This window comes from Meriones unguiculatus, chromosome 1 (assembly GCF_030254825.1).
Source record: "Meriones unguiculatus strain TT.TT164.6M chromosome 1, Bangor_MerUng_6.1, whole genome shotgun sequence".
In the NCBI taxonomy this organism is placed as follows: Eukaryota; Metazoa; Chordata; class Mammalia; order Rodentia; family Muridae; genus Meriones; species Meriones unguiculatus.
In genome coordinates, this window is record NC_083349.1 from 29843906 (window position 1) to 29864379 (window position 20474).

The following is a 20474-nucleotide window of genomic DNA, read 5'->3' on the forward strand; positions in this document are numbered from 1 at the left end:
CAATTCATGGGGCCCCAGACACATGGACAGATTATAGCAGGCACACAGACAGATAGACACACATATGCACACGCGCAGTAGCCCAATCTGAGTACCCTATCCCTCTTCTTTAATTAAAAGAGCCAGGAACTCTTAAGTGAGTGTGTGGGTTGTCAATGGGTACCTAGGGCTCTCTATTCCCTGATGAAGAATCAGATAACTCTTTTCCAATGCCCAGTTCTCCCAAGGACAATTCACCAGGAAAACCCTCCCTGAGAAAAATTTCCTCTTCTCTCTGAATTTCATCTTCTCCAACACCCTTGTCCCACGAATAAAGAGGAAATCGGCAGCTAATGATACCTTAGTGAGCATCCTGCTTTTACTTTCAACCTCTTGCTCTTGCTGAGCAGTTGAAGGCAAAACATTAGCCTTACCTGAAAGGAGGAGACCTTAGGAATAAAGTCATTATCAGATTAGTCCAAGACCAGCAGGGCAGAGGACAAGAGCCGAAGTCCCTGATGGCTCACCCCATGTACTTTGTGACAGCAATGACAGTAGGTGTTAGGCATGCATGTTTGTCACAGGCACTTCCATGACTTCACATGTGTTATCGAAGTCTCACATCAACCCTCTGAGGGACAAATATTACTTCCCTCACATACAGATAGGATAACTGCTAATTAAGGTTCATTAATTCACCCAAAGCAATTCAGCTACTAAATGACATCATTAGGACTCTCCGCCAGCAGGGGCACGGGAGCACATGCCTTTACCTGCTCCAGTGCCTGGAGGGGCCTCTCCACAGTCTCAGTCTTCATCTATTTTAGAGGATGTGACGACATCCATAAATCTAAGCTGCATGAGTCTATATGCTCCAATGAAAGCGCTATCATGCACGTATTCCTACCTCTGTTCATGGATATGAAGACGTTCAGGTACATCTGACTCCTGTAGTGAAAACCCAGCATGGCACCCCACGGCTGTGAGCTACCATCTTGAACAGGTTACTTCTCTCTGCCTCAGTTTCCTCAGTGGTAACATGACCAGAACACTCTGCTCACAAAATCAAATCAGCTATTACACACAAAATGTTCAGGGAGACACTGGGTTCTAAACTCATTACATTTGACTCCAATGCCAGTTCTCAGATGTGATGGAAGAAGAGGGAAATTCATATTATTATGATTTATTTCATTTGTTTTCAGCTTAAGCCCTTTGGTTTTCTGCTATATGAGTTTTCAAAAACAAGCAAACAAAAATCCTTCAAATTATGTTCCAGCTACATTCTCACAATTTTACTACTCTTAACTATCATTTATTTCTTAATACTTTGTCCTTTCTGTTTTGATTTATATTACCTGTTATTTAGAAAAAAGTTTTTAAAATTCTAACCTGGGAGAGTATTATTGTATTGTTATTCTAAGGCTATCACTAACTCATATCCTGTGGAAGTGAACATTTTCTTGTATCTTAGTAAAGAGTCAATATTTCTTAATATTCTATGTAAGTTTCAAAATACCTTTCATTCTGCTTGTTGAAACAAACACTGAAATCCCATCCCCATATGTCCAGCTAGTGCCTATCTGGTTTTGATTCTCAAGACCTAAGCTAGATCCTGAGTTAGAACAGTAAACATTCTCAAGAGAGGAAGTAGGTAGAGGGAAGTAGGTAGAAGTAGATATTATAGCTATAAATAAAGTTAGGAGTGACCAATCCGGGTCACTCAGCTAATCAGGAACAACGCTCATTCTGGACCTCTCTTTAATATGATCTGAGCTTCATTACTATATTAACTTGGAGAAGGATCTCAAGGTTGCATAACCAACCTCCACACTCAAAATACTCTCCTTCTCGCCTTCATTCATCCAAGAGGAAGAACTTACATCTGCCAAGTCCCAACGCTAGAGACTCAAAGGACAAACTCAGCATCTCTGGCTCTCCAAGCTCTCTCTGGATAAAATAGGAGACAGCTGGGCAAATACCACATGAGGAAGGGGGACAGCAATTACAATGAGGAAAAACATACAGGAGAAGACAGGGCACTCAACCTCACCTGAACATAGAGAGCCTGTCAGAGATGGAAGCATATGAAAGAATGTTTGCAGAGCAACATATGAGACCACATATGAGAAAACTGTGAAAGCTAAAAGGATTTACCCAGAGGAAATTTCCAGCAACACCAGTCTAAGTGAGATGACCACTCCCTGCATTCTCTCATCCTTGAAGCTGTAAGAGAAAACTAAAAAAAATACTTTCTTCTTCCTCCTTCTGAACTCAGCTCCCCTTTATGTCTTTCAACCCCTATACTAACCTCCTTCTCTCTTTCTCTGACTTTCCTTCCTCCTCTCCCTCTAGTCCTTCCCCTGAATATCTCTCCAGAATACAGAAAAGGGGAAGGAGGAAACTGATGATGTCTAATTCCCTCCTCAACTCTCTGCTGGATCCTTCCTTTCAGCCTGCCCCCTTAACCTCCTTCCCAGCATGATCCTTGTACAATACTCAAATAAATCACCGCCGCCGCCCAAGCCAGAGAAGCCTGCTCTCAACCAGCCTGTAGACTCCCCACCCATACCCCGGCTGCAGCAGGCAGCCTGGCCCGAGGACATGCATTTCCGAAGCACTGTAAAGCAGATGTCATGCCAACAACTTCATGAAAAAGGAAGGACTGGGAAACTGTATGGGGAAGCATGACAAGTGGATGCAATTTGTTGTCCTGGCTTAAGTCCTAGAAAGGATTTGAGTGGGATAACAGGAACACCCGGATAAAGCCTGGTGTTTAGTGAGGGATCTTAGGCCAGGATCTCTTTCTTTTGCTTGATGAACGTACGCTGAAAAGTGGATGTTAACAGGGGAGAAAATGGAGGAGTAGAAAGGATCTCTCTGCACTATCTTCGACAAATCTGAAAGTATCTAAAAGAAAGAAATTATTTTAAAAAAACAAACAAACAAAAAAAAAAAAAACTAAACAAACCTGATGCCATACCAAGCTGCCCTCACCCAGACAGCTGGCTTACCCAGACAGTACATGCTCTACTAATCTCTTCAGACAGGAGCTGAACTTCACTCTGTCTCCACACACCCTGGGAAATGTTGCCATAGAAACAGCCGAAGGCCACAAAGCAGGGTGACCTAACAGGAAAGACAGTGTTGGGAGAAAGCTGAAGAGGGGCCGTACATAAAGGAGGCTAGAAATAAGGTCTGTCTGGGACTACGAAGTCTTCATGGAGATAAATTCATCAGCAGTATAACTCTGTTCGCCTACTGAATAGCTTTTTACCCCCTCAACTGGGAAGGACGTCAAGGAAGTATGCGGGGTCTGCTTCTTTCCAGGGCCCCTGACCTGACAGGGCTGGCAGCTTCTGGAACTGCAATATCATCTATCTATAGAGTACTGCAAATGGCAACATATATAAACTATATAAACTACAAACTAATTAATAATATTGTATTAGCCATACAGCTATGTTTGTATCAGCAAAATAAGGAACAAGTGGGAGTCACGGAATGCACGATTACTGCATTTAGCCTGGGAAGCTTTCCCGTGGTGATGGCACTAGAGCCCAGCCTTAGGGGATGTGAAAGATTTTACCAGGGAAAAAATGAGGTAGCTAGGTTTTCATTTAGGTATCCCCAGGTCTGTCATTGTCTTTCTGAACAAAGACAGCCTCTGTGACATCCTGGTGTTTTAATAAAGGGAAAAGCCTTGGAATTCATCTACCTTGGGGATGAACCACTGACTTTTGGCTTCATTAGCAAAGTAATGGATTCCCCCCCCCCCCCGAGTAAATGTCCTACTCCAATCAGGTAAAGCCTCACCAACCACAGGGAGTAGAATAAGAAATGTCAATCATAATAACGAATAAGGGATGCGTAAGGGCCAAGCTGATGCAGGCCCTCAGGAAGAGAAAGCATAACATGCGACTATCATGCAGAATGCTGGGTACTGGGGCCCCAGGGGCCTTATTGCCTGTGGGGAGGGAGTACATAGCACAGTGGGAGGTGGTCAGATACAACTTGGGAAGACAATTCAAAAAGGCAAAACAAACATGTTCATTCTTGATCCCATCACCTCCCAGCTAAGGATGGATCGCAATCAAATCTGAGCCTCACATGCCTCACCTGTAAAAAGGAAATGATACACACCACCACCCTGCCTTATAGAATAGAGAAGACTGGAGAGACGGTGGGCCAGGCATCAAACCAAAGTCCTGGACAGTAGTAATCTCTCAATAAGCGATCCTTGCTGTACTTCATGGCAAGTATTTAAGTCACCAGTCTTAAACAGAAGAAGACAGAGAACACAAAGCACAATTCATGAAGAAGCTAGTGAGGCTGGGCGCAGAAGTGCATGACTTTAATTCCAGCACTTGGAAGGCAGAGGCAAGCAGCTCTCTCTTGAGTTCAAGGCCAGCCTGTTCTACATAGCAAGTTCCAAGACAGCCAGGACTAGACTGTTAAGATGGAAAAGAAATTTGTGGAAAGTGGTTTTAAACCCACTCTGTGGTAACAGATATTTTAAAAAGCACTAACTTATTTAGTTGCAAAAAAACACATAACTAATGCCAGCCTCAGGGCTGGATGGAGAGTACTCTGGGATGCAGAGAGTAACTGCCTGTAAAGAATGAAGCTGGGGAGCGGGGCATGAATTACAGCAGTAGGAAGGAAGCACTGAGAGGGAGAGAGGACAGTCTGGGCACACTCCTACTGGCCCCCTAACCTCCCCCAAGCTCACAGGAATAAAAATAAAATTAATCCCCTCCTCTCATCCAAGCATTTTCTCTCTGGCCTCCAGCTGATGGATCTATAATCCCTGCTCAATCCCTATCACTCTCATCTCTGCTTCGGTCTACTCACAACAAAACAGCCCTCCCAAGAAAGGAACCCTCCCAGGTACCGAGAGGAGATGAGGACCAGACCGGTTAGAAATCTTATTACTAAAGAAAGACCAAATCTCCACAAAGGGCAAGATGGTATGTTAAGGTCTGTTATGACCCAAGGCACTTGGCACAGGGCAGGGGTGGGCAAGCACTCATTGACTAAACTAAGCTTTAAAGCAGACTCACAGCCCCTTATTCCTGACAGGATTGCAGCACAGCATTACCCTAAGGAACTCTGCCCCCACAGGGATCCTGAACTTCCAGTGGAAAAGGACATACCCAGACCCTTAGAGAGCAGCAAGACCAAGACCCACATGGTCAAAGGTCAAGCCAACGCTGTAGAGCGATTGATTCATTACTGTTCCCTACTGGTCCTGTCTTAGAAGGTTATAAACATCCAAGTCATTTTAGTTTTACTTGGTGGGTCTCTAGGCGGGGGTCCAAAGTCTTGACCTTGATACTATGCATCTCTGGCTGCTCTGTTTTCATTACAAGGTTGTACTCGATTTCTCTTTTCATGAAATACATTTGTTTTCCCTATTTGACCCATTATTCTTTAAAACAAGGGCTTTTTAAAACAATAATTCTGCCAGACTTCATATGCAGCAGGATACAAGCTAAATACGGTTCTAAAAGTTCTGATTATGCTGGCTAGGATGTACTGTGAACACACACACATCTTTTGGTGTCAGCATGCACGTTTTTATGTTCTTCATGCTTTATACATAAAGCACTCGCCAAAGGGAGAGGAAGTGAAAAGATCTAGGGTCCATGTCTTCTTCCAAATAAACTCCATTTGCATCTGAAAAGACTATATGAGATTCGGAGAGAGACCTCCACTCAAAAAACTACTGCTGGGAATGACACCCCCAGACTTACCTCCTATCTCCCAGAGGCCAGTCGGCAGGGTTTTTCTGTGGTTGCTCCTCTCACAAGAATTACCTGTCATACCGTCTATTCCTCTGTTCTTTCTCCCCAACTATGAACTTCCTAAGCTCCAGAAACAAAAGTTTCTCACTACTTCAACCCAGAATCTACTGCAGGGCCTAGCACATAGGAGGCAATTAGTAAATGTTTACTGAGTATTAACAGGACCACACAAAAGGTTCCTGGGCCAGGAACTGTCCGGCAGACTCAAAGTTCAGTTACTGAGAAGTGGGTGAGAATAGCAGATGGGCTGGGTGCGGTCACTGCACGTTCCCCGGGAACTTCTAGATCAACAAGAAAACGCTGACGGGAGCCCCTCAGGAGGAACAGTCAGGAGATAAGCTCAGCCAGGTCCTGTGACTACAGCCTTAGAACCATATGTGGTTCAGGGTGGACACTGCTCCCAGGGAGCTAAGTCTGCACAGCTCACATGTACTGTAAGAAATGACCATCATTGATGGTCACAGATGATCTCATTTCACCTGCACAATGACCCTGAGGGAAAGACTGATGATGGTCTTGACACGTGTGACCCTGACGCCTCCATCCTTGCAGACTCCAGAACAGTAAGACAAATAATAATAATCAGCATCTCACAAAACACCCACTCAGGATTCATGGAGGCCTTCACTCTCCTACACTTCACCTTCCCTCCCCCAAGAGATGCTCAAATTCCAGCAGCACTCAACACTTCAACCATCTGCCTGCCTCTCATGGCCTGCCCAAGCCCTGAGCAGCTAGTTACATTTTTTTAATTACTTTCTTGAAGATTTCTGATTTCTACCCACCAACCCTATGCTCCTATCTACTCACAGCTAAACTAATCTCAAGCACATGACACAGCCCCAGCTAGCTGAGGCAACCATCACCCTCTCTCCCCTGGGGTTTACAAAGACCCTACACAGGCTACTCAATGGGAAATGTATTTCTTGCAGGTTAGCAAATCAGAGAGACATCATGCCCTATCTTGGTGGGGAAAAAAAAAAGGTGGTTCCTAGGATAAGGAACAGGAACAGGGGTAGAGAAAAGGGATGATATGCCACAGAATGGTTGATTATGCACAGAAACCTTTACATTCCTCACAGAAACCGTTAATAATGGCATAAGCATATTTTGAGATTTTTGTTTTACAAAGGAAGCATCAAGAAGCTTTGACGTAAAGCTGAAGAGATGGCTCAGAGCACTGACTGATATTTCAGAGGACCCAGGTTCAATTCCCAGCACCCACACGGCAGCTCACACCGGTCTGCAATTCCAGTTCCAAGGTTTCTGACACCTTTACACAGACATACCGGCAGGCAAAGCACCAACGAACACAAAATAAAAAGAAATCATCAGAAAAAAGAAGGAGCTTGGAGGTGAGGGTACCTACTCCTGATGCTTTGCTACCCAGACACACTGTCAAACCGTCTTCGAAATACTTATGTTTGTGCACATAGATCGCTGCTGCCCTTGACCGCGATCAGAGAGGCTTCTCGGGCAGTGGGCAGCAGCCATCGCAGAGACTCCAGGTCAGTGTTGACAGTGATTGACAGTTGGGTGCTCAGCCCTGGCTGGGATATGTTTTTAGACCACTACCATCCAGATGCATGGGACATGGTGGAAGGGGAGACAAGAAGAATTTAAGAGGCAGAGGCTGGGGGGGGAGTGCTACAAAATGCTGTCTTCTGGGCACGACATGGCTGTAGCGCTCATGAAGTCACTGACAGAAGTTGTGATTGACTGCACACAATCTAGTCAGTCAACATTCCATCACAGATCAGGGAGGGCTCGCCGGGCTCTACCCCTAGGTCAGGGGCTATTGGTGACTGACAGCTTGTAGGAAAGGGGGGATCACTTTTCTTCCTTCAGGAGTGTGCTTCTCTCCCCCTCCCCCCTCCCCAAGGCTGCCCACACCCTTGGGTAGAGGGCCCACACTCATTTGCATGTAGGCAGTCCTTACTAGACTCACTTGGTTACATAAAGTTTTTAAAGGGGAAAATAAAAGAAAAAAGAAGACATGAAGGTTAAACTACCGGAGGTTATCTGAGGATAACGGAAGGAGGATTTGAGTCAGTTATGATCAAGATACATTGCATACATGTATGAAACTGTCAATGAGCAAATAAAAATAATCAAGACGCAGCAGCAGTGACAGCAGCAGCAGCAGCACAGAGGTGAAGCTGCAAAAGGTTCCCAGCTATTGAGTGTCAAGGGCTCACTTAGAGGAGCCCTAACCCAACCTGTTCCTCTTTTCATTGCACTGCTCCAGAGCAGGCCAGCAGCCTCCCTGTGGTTTCAAGACACTACCATAACACAGCATCATCCAGCATCTCACGTTCACCACATTCCAAAGAGGTAAAGGGCAGAAAAACACCATTAGCCCTGCTTTACAGAGGCTAACCCTGAGGAGCAGCTGAAAGGCAAAAGGATTCATTCCAGTTCCCTGGAAAAACACCTTGTTCTTGGAACTCAAAGCTCATTCAAGACTACTCTGTTGACTACGAGCTACCGAAAAGAGCTGGGGAGCATCTCGGTCTAGAAAGAGATCCCTTAACTAAAGGAAGAAAGCCGCCTCTGACTGCTGACTGCCGGTCAGCGCTGAACTCCTCTGACAGGGGGCATTCCTCCCACCCAGACAGAGTTCCGCCAGGTTCCCCAATTACAAAACAGAAACAAGTAAATTTTGCCCTTCAGTTAACCAGGACGCCCTGAGGCTCAAGTGTGAGAGAGCAAATTTAGGGCAGAGGCTCATTCCCACAATAAGCACCTGCCCCTTCCTTCTCTCCCTCTGCAGCCCAGTACCCAGAGCATTTGAACCGGGTCAGGAAAATCTCACCCAAGGGAGGGAGGAGAAATTAAAACAATTACAACACAAAAGCATTGGTCACCAACAGTTCTAGTTTATAAAAAAAAAAAAAAAAAAAAAAGAACCGTTATTATCGTAACAGTTAACGATTTGTTAGGTCCTATGTGCCATACAAAGAGCTCCTCTGCAGCTCACTTGCCTTTAGCTTGCACAACTACTCATTTTACAGATAACAAAACTTAAGCTTGGGGTTTAAAGGGTAGCCAGTAAGCAGTAGGGCCAGGACAAAGCCCCAGTACTAATGCAGACTAATACTTCCCAACTGAAAGGAGCTGTTAATCGCCTGGGAAGATTCAGTGAGACCTTAACCAGGTCTAGACTGAGGCCTTAGCTGACGCGCTTCCAGCAGGTAGATGGACTCCACTGAGAATACCGGGCTGCCCTTTAGATTCCATTAAGGGGCAGCCTGTACATCACTGGGTGGGTCCCCAAAGTTTCACACCAGCCCTTCCCCGTAGAATGTACTCAAGGGCTTATTAAATGAATCTGCGTCTCAAAAATTCATGCTTCAACACTCCCCTGCCTCCATTCAATCTTCACAACAGACCTGTAAGGGAGGGCGATTCTCCCTTGACAGACAAGGAAATAGGCTCAAAAGAGTAAGTGACCTAAGCTTTGCAGCGTTTGTGCAGCAGAGACGACCACAGCTGTCTCGGGGTGCAAGAAAAATAATTATAGACCACGGAATGGTAGGAGGGGTGACCACCCCAGCACCTGACAGGCTCACCCTCCGCACCCAGAACTCTCAGCTCGCTACTCTGGGGATGGGGTAGCCTCGCCCGGTGCTCCGGGAGGGAAATAAGGAAGAGAGGAGGAGGCCCATCTGGGGCGTAGTGCCAGGGGGCAGAAGGCAGCTGGTGAGGTGAGCCCCCTGACTTCTCCTTTAGCTCCGCTGATTTCAAGCACACGGGTGGGTCCAGCTCTGAAGGAACTCTATCCAGTTTTGGGGGGACCTGAGGGTGAGAGGGTTCCGGGCATTCAGGGAAATCGCTGCTAGGTGATGAATCACCAAGCACATGACCCTGCAGGGGAGGGGACGGTGCCGAGCTGCACGGGATGAGGCGAGGGCTGGGGGACGGGCGGAGGGAGTAAGGCCTGGCGCGCAGAGCACCCCTAACGGCCCGGGTTCGGGGAGCTAAAGGGAAGCCTCTCTCCCTCGCCACTTCTCCTAGCGGAGGATCCCCGCACACCCGGGCCCGCCGAGATCCCCCTGGCGCCGAGGACTCACGGCCTTCAGCTGCTCCAGCCGGTCCTTCATCCTGGCCCAGGTGAGGGCGCCCGGCACCCCTTCCCAGGTGAGCGCGTCCCGGGTGAGCGGCCTGGAGAGGCGGCGGGTGCCGGCCGGGGCGAGGGAGCTGGCGGCGCAAGGCGGAGGCGGGCGGCGGCCGCTCTCGAGGAGGAGCGTCCGAGGCCACCGAGGTCCGCCGCGCCGCCCCCTCCGGCCCCCGCCGGCGCCGCGCTCCAAATCCGGCTCCCTGGCCAGCGCCGGCTCCGCGCCCGCCCGCCCCTGGACCCGCCCCGTACCTGGGCCGCGCCCCGCGCTCCTGTTTAAAGGGCCAGCGCGCGCTCCAGCGCCACCCGGCCTCTCGGGTTGTTCCCAGGAGCAGAAGCGTTCTGGGGCTCCCCACCCTTCCAGCACCCCAACGCAGGACAGAGAGAAAGAGGAGGCATCCGTCTGGCTTCGATTCCATATTCTCCGTTCCGTCCACGCTTGTCCCTCCCTCCGCGGACTCGTCCGGTTGAAGACGAGCTGGTTCCTGCACCCTTTGGTGGGAGGGGAAAAATGTTCCGACGGTGCTCCTGAAAGAAGAGACCTGCGAGGCGCAGAATCGGCGCGGTCCCGGCTCAGAAACCTGCGCCAGGGGACATAATTGGGATGAGACGCAGTGGGTCGGGCTGCGGCGAGGAATTTGGGAGTTCATGCACTTAGTGGCCGTGGGGCCTGTCAGGGGAGTGTGTACAGGGTGTCCAGTCACCTTTTATTAACAATCTGGGTAACTGTTAGGGAACTCCTCTTCCTCTGGAGGACTCCACTTCCATCGCTATAAATCAGAGGCTACTTAGCAGTTTAATTCCAACTCTGTGAGAAGCGACTGAGTTCTGACTACGTACGGTTCAGGGAAGGTTGGAGGTTTAATTGAAAAAACTTAAGCCCCATCTGTCTCCTCCTTGGTGTAAGGAGCCTCGAGGTTTGAGGGATTTTTGGAAACATGTGGCTCCTCTCACTGCCCTTCCCTCTTCACCATGCACCTAACCTTTAAGGCTTTTCGATTCTGGGTAACAAAAGGCGTGTCAACCGTTGGAACTAGTGAAGACCGAGTCTCAAATTCGGAAAGCGTCGTGCGCTTTGCGCTCAGTTTCAAAGGTCGTAGATATTTTCTTAATTACAACCGGACTTTGCCCTCTGAGACGTGCGCGCCCCTGTTGACTTCCTCCGCTGCCATAAAGATAGTCAAGTGGCGCAGGGCTGGGGCTGTTTGAGCCGGCCCCGGGGTTCTCAACTCTAATCCTCTCTCTGGCCTCCCCCTCCTGTCCTTCTGCTGCTCCTGCTGGGCACCGCAGGACTTCGAAGGCTCCCTCGCCCCCTGGTGGTCGTAACTCCTAAGGCTGGGGGTTGAACCTCCCGCCTATCAAACACTTAGAAAACAGAACACTTTTGAACTCATTCAGTCTAGGCAGAAGGGAGCAAGGAGGATTCGTTTCCAAGCAAGAACCAAGGATTCCTGTTAAAACACAATTGCTTTCAGGCTGCTGTTCAGAGCACCGACTGGAGGGCCTGGGTTCAAGTCTCAGCTGCCACATGGTGACTCACAGTTCCAGGGGGATGCAACGCCCTCTTCTGGCCTCTGTAGACACTGCACACATACAGTGTACGTTACAATATTCAGGAGAAATCGCTCAGACAAGAAAATAAATAACTTTTTAAGTCTCAGAAAATTATTTTAGAAGACATAGTTGACTTCAGCAGGGTAAAATTGTGGCTGTCATGTAAATATAAAAGAAATATGTTTATTTAAGTATTATGTAAACACTTAATATAGTATATAATTATATAAATATAATTAATTTTTCAGCTTATTAGTGAGACAGCTAGTAAGGAGTTAAACCCGTTCAGATCTTCGGACAAAGAGCAGGAATGCCGGAATGAAGAGGTAACTTGATGCAAAACTGGCTTTGGAGAGGTGGGAGAGCCTATGCTTCTCCTGCAAACAAAGCTTTTATGAACCAACTTCCCTTACGAACACAGATGCAAAAATGCTCAATAAAATACTTGCAAACTGAATCCAAGGACACATCAAAATATCCACCATAATTAAGTAGGCTTCATCCCAGAGATCCATGGATAGATCAATATGCAAAAATCAATAAATGTAATCTACCATGTAAACAAGACAAAATCAAAAATCACATGATCATCACACTAGATTCAGAAAGGGTCCTTAACAAAATTCAACACCCTTTCATGATAAAAGTCCTGGAGCTATTAGGGATACAAGAGACACACCTAAACATTAATAAAGACAGTTTACAGCAAACCCATAGCCAACAACAACATAAATTAAATAGAAAAAAACTCAAAGCAACCACACTAAAATAATGAACAAGACAAGGTTGTCCACTCTCTCCATAGCTATTCAATACAGTATTTTAAATCTTAGCTAAAGCAATAAGACAACCGAAAGATATCAAGGAAATACAAATTGGAAGGGAAAAAGTCAAACTATCTTTATTTGCAGACAATAGGATAGTATACTTAAGTGACCCTAAAATTCCACTGGGAAACTCCTACAGCCGATAAATATTTTAGTAGCTGGATACAAAATTAACTCACAAAAATTAGCAGCTTTCCTGTATACAATTGACAAGTGAACTGAGCAAGCAATAAGGGAAACAAAACTTTATACAACAGCCTCAAATAATGTAAAAATATCTTGGAGTAACTCTAACCAAGCAAGTGGAAAACTTGTGTGATTAAAAACTATAAGACACTGAAGAGAGGAATTGAAGAAGATATCAGAGAATGGAAAGATCTCTCATGCTCATGCCCATCCTACCAAAAGCAAGCTACAGATTGAATGCAATCCATAGCACAATGCTTCACAGATCTTGAAAGGACAGTTTTCAGCCTCATATAGAAACACAAAGAAACCAGGATAACAATAAAATAATAATAAGGGAGCAATGAAAGAACTTCTGGAGGCATCACTATCTCTGGCCTCAAGGCAGAGACTGGGGCGATGCGCACAGGGCCTGTGTGGCTCTGCCTCGATAGGCAGTGGTTGGAAAGGAAGTAGTTCAGCTGTCTTTCTCAGCAGGTGACATGATAGTTTGCCTACAGACTAAGTGCTGATTTCCTTCCTGCCCTGGCTTCCTGCTCTGTTTTGTAATATATGTCTTATCATTTTCCAATCAAAAAGCAAAGGCCTGAGAAGGAGATTTCCAATTCTTGCACCCACCCGGGTCCCTATTTGCAAATGAAATTTTAATATTTTCCAAGAGAGTCTAACTAGGGAAACAAACATTCTTTTTTAATGTTTGTTTATTTATTTATTTATTTATTTATTTATTTATTATCTATTACAATTTATTCACTTTGTATTCTAGCTGTAACCCCCTCCCTCCATCTCTTCCCAGTCCTACCTTCCTTCCTTCTTCTCCCCCTATACTCCTCCCCTATTCCACTGATAGGGGAGGTCCTATCCTATCAGGACTCATCAGGACTGGCTGCATTGTCTTCCTCTGTGGCCTGACAAGGCTGCACCTCCTAGGGGGAGGTGATCAAAGAGCTGGCCACTGAGTCCATGTCAGAGACTGCCCCTGTCTGAGTCCAGGGGGAAGCCTGAAGAGACCAATGCTCCAACCAAGGAGCATGCATGGAAAGAACCTAGACCCCTGCTCAGATGTAGCCCATAGGAGCTCAGTATCCAAGTGGGTTCCCTAGTGAGGAAACAAACATTCTTACATGCAGACTGCATTCCCAGCAGCAGATGGCCAACAGAAAATGAACTTCATGCCATCTTTGGAGATTACTTGTCTCACAATACCGTGGCAAGGCCTTTCTCTTATGTAGGCATAAGGTTATTGTGTGAATCAAATGCTGATTTCTGTATCCTCCATATCTGGTGGCAAGCCTTGTTCTGAGACTATCCTGTCTTAATGTTGTATAAACTCTGCTCCCCAATGCTCCCCTGATATGTCACTAAAGCACTTACAGCCAATCACTCTGCAGGGGAGAGAACAGAGCTGGACTTTCTACTATTCAAGGGAGGAGGAGTTAAAAGACAAAGGAGCTGATTCAGAGAGAGGATCTAGCTGCAGGAGAGGTCCTGGAGAGACCTGGAGAGAGAGCTCAGCAGAAAAGCTACAAAGTACAAGTATTCTGGGATGTATGTTGGGAGGAAACCAGATTTGTTTGGAGGCTTAAGAATAGCCATCAGAATGGCTAAGATCAAAAACTCAAATGACAATCCATGCTGGAGAGGATATGGAGAAAGAGGAACCCTCCTCCATTGCTGGTGGGAATGTAAATTTGTACAACCACTTTGGAATCAATCTGGCACTTTCTCAGACAATTAGGAATAGCGCTTCCTCAAGACCCAGCTATACCACTCCTAGACATATCCCCAAAAGATGCTTAAGTATACAACAAGGACATTTGCTCAACCATGTTTGTAACAACTTTATTTGTAATAGCCAGAAGCTAGAAACAACCCAAATGTCCCTCAGTTGAGAGGAATATATACAGAAATTGTGGTACATCTATACAATGGAATATTACACAGAAAAAAAAAAAAAGAAAAGAGAAAAAAAAAGAAATCATGACATTTGCAGGCAAATGGTGGGAACCGGAAAAGATCATCCTAAGTGAGGCATCCCAGAAGCAGAAAGACACACAGGGTATACTCACTCATAAGTGGATATTAGACATATAATATAGGATAAACATACTAAAAGCTGTACATCTAAAGAAACTAATCAAGAAGGAGGATTCTGGCTAAGTTGCTCAGTCCCCATTCAGAAAATCAAAGAGGTTGGATATCAGAAGAGGGAGAAAACAGGGAGAAGGACAGGAGCCTACCACAGAGGGCCTCTGAAAGACTCTACCCTGCAGGGTATCAGAGCAGATGCTGAGACTTATTGCCAAACCTTGGGCAGAGTACAGGGAATCTTATGAAAGAAGGGGGAGATAGAAAGACCTGGAAAAGACAGGAGCTCCACAAGGAGAGCAACAGAACCAAAAAATCTGGGAACAGGGGTCTTTTCTGAGACTGATACTCCAGCCAAGGACCATGCATGGAGATAACCTAGAACCCCTGCACAGATGTAGCCCATGGCAGGTCAGTGTCCAAGTGGGTTCCATAGTTATGGGAACAGGGACTGTCTGACATGAACTTTTTGGCTTGCTCTTGGATCACCTACCCCTGAGTGGGGAGCAGCCTTACCAGGCCACAGAGGAAGACAATGCAGCCAGTCCTGATGAGACCTGATAGACTAGGATCAGAAGGAAGGAGAGGAAGAAAGACCTCCCCTATCAGTGGACTTGGGGAGGGACATGGGTGGAGATGGGGAAGGAGGATGGGATTGGGAGGGGAGGAGGGAGGGAGCTACAGGGGGGATACAAAATGAATAAACTGTAATTAATAATTTTTTTAAAAAATGAAGAAAAAAAAGAATAGGATCTGAGCCCAAGAGATCCTGCAGAAACTAATGCACCAACGGAGGACCATGCATGGAGAGGACCTAGACTCCCTGCTCAGATGTGGCTGATTGGCAGCTCATTCTCCATGTAGATCTCTGAGTGAGGAGAGTAGGGGCTGCCTCTATGATGAACTCAGTTGACTGCTCTTTGATCACTCGCCTCTGGTGATACAGCCTTGCCATGCCACAGAGGAAGAGGATTCAAGCAGTCCTGATGGGACTTAATAAGCTTTGGGCAGGTGGCAATGACAGAGAACTCCCCCTTTCAGAGGACTAGGGGAAGGGGATGGGGGGGATAAGGAGGGAGGGTAAGACTGGGAGGAGTTGAAGGAGGGGGGCTTCAATCGGCATATGTAATGAATAAATCATAAAGAAAAAATAAAATTAAAAAAGAATAGATTAATAACTGTTCAGCTCTTGTTTTGTGAAGCTTATTATTAAAAGAGAATTATGGAGACTCAATTATTTGTACGATAGCCAGGTTGAATCTGAGAAACAAACACAGTTATAAAAATAACAGTAACAATCTTATGCTTTATTTTTATTTTACCTTATTTTTCTTCTCTCTCTTTTTTCTCAAAAATTTATTTATTTATTTGACATTTATGGGCACTCTATCTACATATATGCCTGGATGCCAGAGGAGGGCTTCAGATCATGTAACAGATGGTTGTGAGCCACCATGTGGTTGCTGGGAATTGAACTCAGGACCTCTGGAAAAGGAGCCAGTGCTCCTAACCATGGAGTCATCACTCCAGCCCCCTCCTTCTTTCTTTTCACCCTAGACCCTTTGCATGTAGATAATGCCTTCTAGTTTAGTGTGGTGGTGGGCTCCTGGGTGTGCAACTGAGTGGTTCTATTTCTTGTTTCTCTTGGGCTCTTTTCCTTCTGTTTGCTTTGTTCAGTTTCGTCGATAGGTTAGTTTCCATTTTATCTTGTTATATTTTATTATTATCTCTTAGCAGCCTGTTTGTTTTCTATTGAGACAGAGATGGGGTGGGCCCAGATGGGAAGGGAGGTGGATAGAAACTGGGAGGGGAAACCATAATCAGGATATATTATGTGAGAGGGGGGAAAAATCTATTTTCAAAAAAAAAAAAAATGAGGAACTGAAAATGCCTGAAATTTTTCACATACAAAATAACATTCTTGGTATTCACTGTCAACATGCCTATAGAAGCACTACTCAAAGGAGGGTCAGATCGGGTGAGGAAGCAGTTGCCATGCAATTGAAAGGACCAGAGTTTGGATCACCAGAACCCACTAGCATGGCAGCTGCCTATATCCCAGGGTAGAGAGACAGAGACAGGAATCAGTAGGGCAAGACAGTTGTCTAGACTTGCTGGAATCCACAAACTTCAGGTGCAACAAGAGACCCTGCCTCAAAAACAAAGTGGGGAGCTGTTGAGGAAGACACCTGAGGTCAACTCCTGGCCTCAGGCAAACTACTGTGGTGGTTTGAATGAGAATGTCCCCCATGGGCTCACATATTTGCATGCTTGGTCACCTGTTGGTGAACAGTTTGGAGGGGATTAGGAGATGTGACCTTGTTGGGGGAGGTGTGTCACTAGGAGTGGACTTTCAAGTTCCAAAAGCCCACAGTAAGGCCCAGTGTCTGTCTCTTTGACTGCTGTTTATGAATCGAAATGGAAAGCTCTCAGCTGCTGCACCAGTGCCATGGCTGTCTGCTTCCTGCCATGATGAAAACGGACTAACCCTCTGAGACTGTAAGCAAGGCCCCACATGCATGCTTGCTTTTATAAAAGACACCTGGTCATGGTGTCTCTTCACAGGGATAGAACAGTAACTAAAACAGCTGCATATGTGCTTCTGCACACATGAAAGCACCCATTTACACACACACACACACACACACACACACACACAGCACATGTACATATAACATGCAAAACAAAAAGGAGGTTGTGTCTTTCATGTATATCATAGCTACTCTTTGGCCTTTGCAGGCAGTGAGCAACCCTGTGGTAAACAGTACGGGGATGTTCACAGTTGTCTGATCATACAGTATTTATCCCTCCACAAAGCATAATGTCTGAAAGCATAATGTCCCACAGACACCCTGTACCTGTTAATCCTGAGATTCGCCAGAGGGCGGGGGGGGGGGAACAGTTCTGCAGTTTTGAACCACATCTGAAGCAAGCTTTAATTAAGTGCTGACCAGGATGAAGTTAGGTCAGGACGACTACGGGGTATCCCCAGCTGACTGGTGACAAGACACATGTTGTAGGGACTATTTAAAGACAAACCCATACAGCCAGTGTATTTTCTTATGTGACTTTATTATTTTTCAAGAACTACAACTCCCAGCATTTCAGGAACTTATCTAGTTGGGTGGGTGGGACCTACTAGTTAACCTTGGGTCTTACGGCACCTACCAGTGGGATATGGAGCCAAAAGTGGCAGTGACTGAACCAAAGTTGCTTTTTTTTTTTTTTTCTTGAAATAGGGTTTCATGTAGCCCATGCTACATGAAACTTAAACTTGCTTTGTAGCTAAAGATGACCTTTAACTCTTGATTCCCTGCGTAAACCTCCATACTGCAGGGATTATGGGCATGTGCCTCTATGCTCCACTTCCTTTTTGTTCTCATCTTTCAAAGAAAAAAATACAAAGTTTCAGTTCTATGAAATATGAATTCAAGTCATGATTTTGCTTTTCTTCCCTGTGGAACTCTTTCAGAGAACTGAAGTTTTACAACTCATGCCTGATGGTTTTCTAGACCAGGAAGCAAAGGCCTGAGGAGAAGATTTCCATTTCTTGTGTCCTTCAAGCTCTCTGCTTTAGGAATGCTCATTCTACTCAAACACCAAGCCTACCATTACACACACACCCGTTCCCTCTACTACCCCTACTCTGGGGCTGCATAATAAAACAAATCATCAACACTGAACATATATATATGACAGACAGACATATGCTCAACCGCCTCTCAAATTCATGAACTCTTCTTTAATTACTGATATATATTATATATAAAAAGTAATTAAAGGATATATATATATATAACGTGTATTATATAACAGTAATTAAAGAATAGGATTAATTAGAGAGTAGTTCATGAATTTGAGAGGGGGTTGAGTAGGATGCGGGACAAAGGGAGAGATAAAATGGTGTAACTACAGTTCTCATATATGAAATACTCAATAACAACAAAAAAAAGGAACTCAAATTAATGCAACAGGAATTATGAGAGGGCAGAGTAGAATGTTCTGGGCCTAATGCTTGTCTTACTGCCAGATCTTTCCCATGTTCAAGATTCAGGATTGCCATAAACCTCAGACCTGTATCTAGAGAAAAGTGGAAGGTGAGGCAGATGGTACCTATGATAACTGGAAAAGGACAACTATGTTCACTACTGTGTTTCCATTTAAAAGTGACAAGTTATATCACTCACATCTGCTAACTATCGCACTCCTCAGCATTTCAATTCCTCAGGTCTTCTTCACCCCATGATGGAGAATGACTAAGGTGAAGCGGAGAAAAGAAACGCCACTGTTGAATAGTAACATAACCAGAAAATCAAACTGCATCAAACCTTCTATAGCCTGCAATCCCCAACTCCTCATCTCATTAACAGTTGAGTCATCTTCTCTACTCCCCAGTGTTGGAGAGGACTGTTCAGAGTGCTCACTGTTTTTCAAGCAGGAGGAACCTCATGACTGCCTTCCTCAAAGCATCCTTGAGCTCTCTGTTCCTCATGCTGTAGATCAAAGGATTCAGCATAGGGGTGATGAATGTGTAAACCACAGACACTACCTGGCCCCGCTCAGGAGAATAGCTGGAGCTGGGACACAGGTAGATGAGACTTGTGCATCCATACTGCAGGAGGACCACAGTCAGGTGGGAGGAGCAAGTAGAGAAGGCTTTGTGCCTGCCCTCAGCTGAATGGATCTTCAGGATGGCATCCACAATGAAGACATAGGAGACAGTGATGAGGAGGAAAGGGATGGTGAGGACGATGACACTGACCACAAACAGAGTGGCCTCGTGGACACGGGTGTCTGCACAGGCCAGTCTCATGACAGGGAGGACATCACAGTAGAACAAGCTGATTTCCTTGCTGCTGCAGAAAGGCAGTCTGAAGATGAGCACAGTCAACTGCATGGCCAAGATGAAACCCAGCAGCAGGGACCCCAGGGCCAGCTGGACACACAAGTGCCAGCTCATGATCAGGCTATAGCGCAGAGGGTGACAGATGGCCACAAACCGGTCATAGGCCATGACAGCCAGCAGGATACAGTCAGCGCTGCCCAGGAAGATGAAGAAGAACATCTGGGCCCCACAGCCTGCCAGGGAGACCACAGTCCTCTCTGTGGACAGGATGCTGGCCAGAGTCAGGGGGGCTATGGTAGAAGAATAGAAGATCTCCAGGCTAGCCAGGTTTGCCAGGAAGAAGTACATGGGGGTGTGGAGACACCGGTTGATCCAGATGGTGAGGACGATGGACAGGTTTCCTCCCAGGCTGACCAGGTACATCATGAGAAAGACCACAAAGATCAGCATCTGCACCTCAGGGAGTTTGGAGAAGGGGCGGAAGTGGAAGAGGACCATCCCAGTCCCATTACCTTCCTCCATGTACTTAATGCATTGGGTCTGCTACTGCCACAGGTGATGGCCCTGGAGGTGAGGACAGACAGATGTTAGCACCTGATGTTCCTGTGGGTGGTGTGCTGGACTCCCACTCTCACCTACCCTTGTCAGCTCAAATCTAACTGTTTTTACACTGAGACCACATTCAGCAGCTCAATTCCATGACTGTTTTAATCAAAGAGTAACAGTTGAGTACTGAAAGCTTCTGTTGGAATAAAACATTGACTACATCCTCATCTTATAACTGCTCCTCTATTTATCATTCTCCCAAAAGTTTAGCTGATTACATAATAACTCTCCATTGTCTTCTACACACCCCTGCTTTTCATTCTGTCTCTGTGAAGTTGCATTTTCTACGTACCTCAAAACACATGAAGTTATTCAGTTTATTAAACATCCTTTCAAAACATAATCTTTCAAGGGCTATCCATGTCAAAATATATTTGTTTTTTTTTTTAAGTTTGAACTGAAGTACCTTTTAATGGTCATTAGTGGTGCTCCCGGAAGTCATAGGCTCTTAAATAAAACTCACA

At 45.8% G+C, this 20474-nt stretch overlaps 2 protein-coding genes across 7 annotated transcripts in view; both read right to left on the reverse strand.

Annotated features, from left to right (window-relative positions):
- The window catches only part of Stx3 (syntaxin 3), a 41341-nt gene extending 31167 nt beyond the window's left edge, over positions 1 to 10174 (reverse strand). For 2 of the 6 annotated variants that reach the window (XM_060386863.1, XM_021662093.2), the window contains exon 1: positions 9860 to 10133. In XM_060386863.1, coding sequence (XP_060242846.1) covers positions 9860 to 9889 — 30 coding nt within the window. In that variant the 5' untranslated portion in view covers positions 9890 to 10133. Of the gene's footprint in view, positions 1 to 9859; positions 10134 to 10155 lie in introns of those variants that run through there. The other 4 variants (XM_021662091.2, XM_060386845.1, XM_060386851.1 and 1 more) reach the window with 3 other exon arrangements.
- An 8804-nt stretch (positions 10175 to 18978) lies between these two features.
- Positions 18979 to 20075, reverse strand: LOC110564597 (olfactory receptor 10V1-like). The gene has a single exon (XM_021662089.2). It carries the CDS (start codon positions 19924 to 19926, stop codon positions 18979 to 18981), a length of 948 nt encoding a protein of 315 aa, XP_021517764.2. The 5' UTR covers positions 19927 to 20075.
- Positions 20076 to 20474: the final 399 nt, after the last annotated feature.

What these genes read in the sequence shown, in the direction of transcription:
- LOC110564597 (XM_021662089.2), bottom strand. Translation starts at nt 19,926, where the DNA reads ATGGAGGAAGGTAATGGGACTGGGATGGTCCTCTTCCACTTCCGCCCC.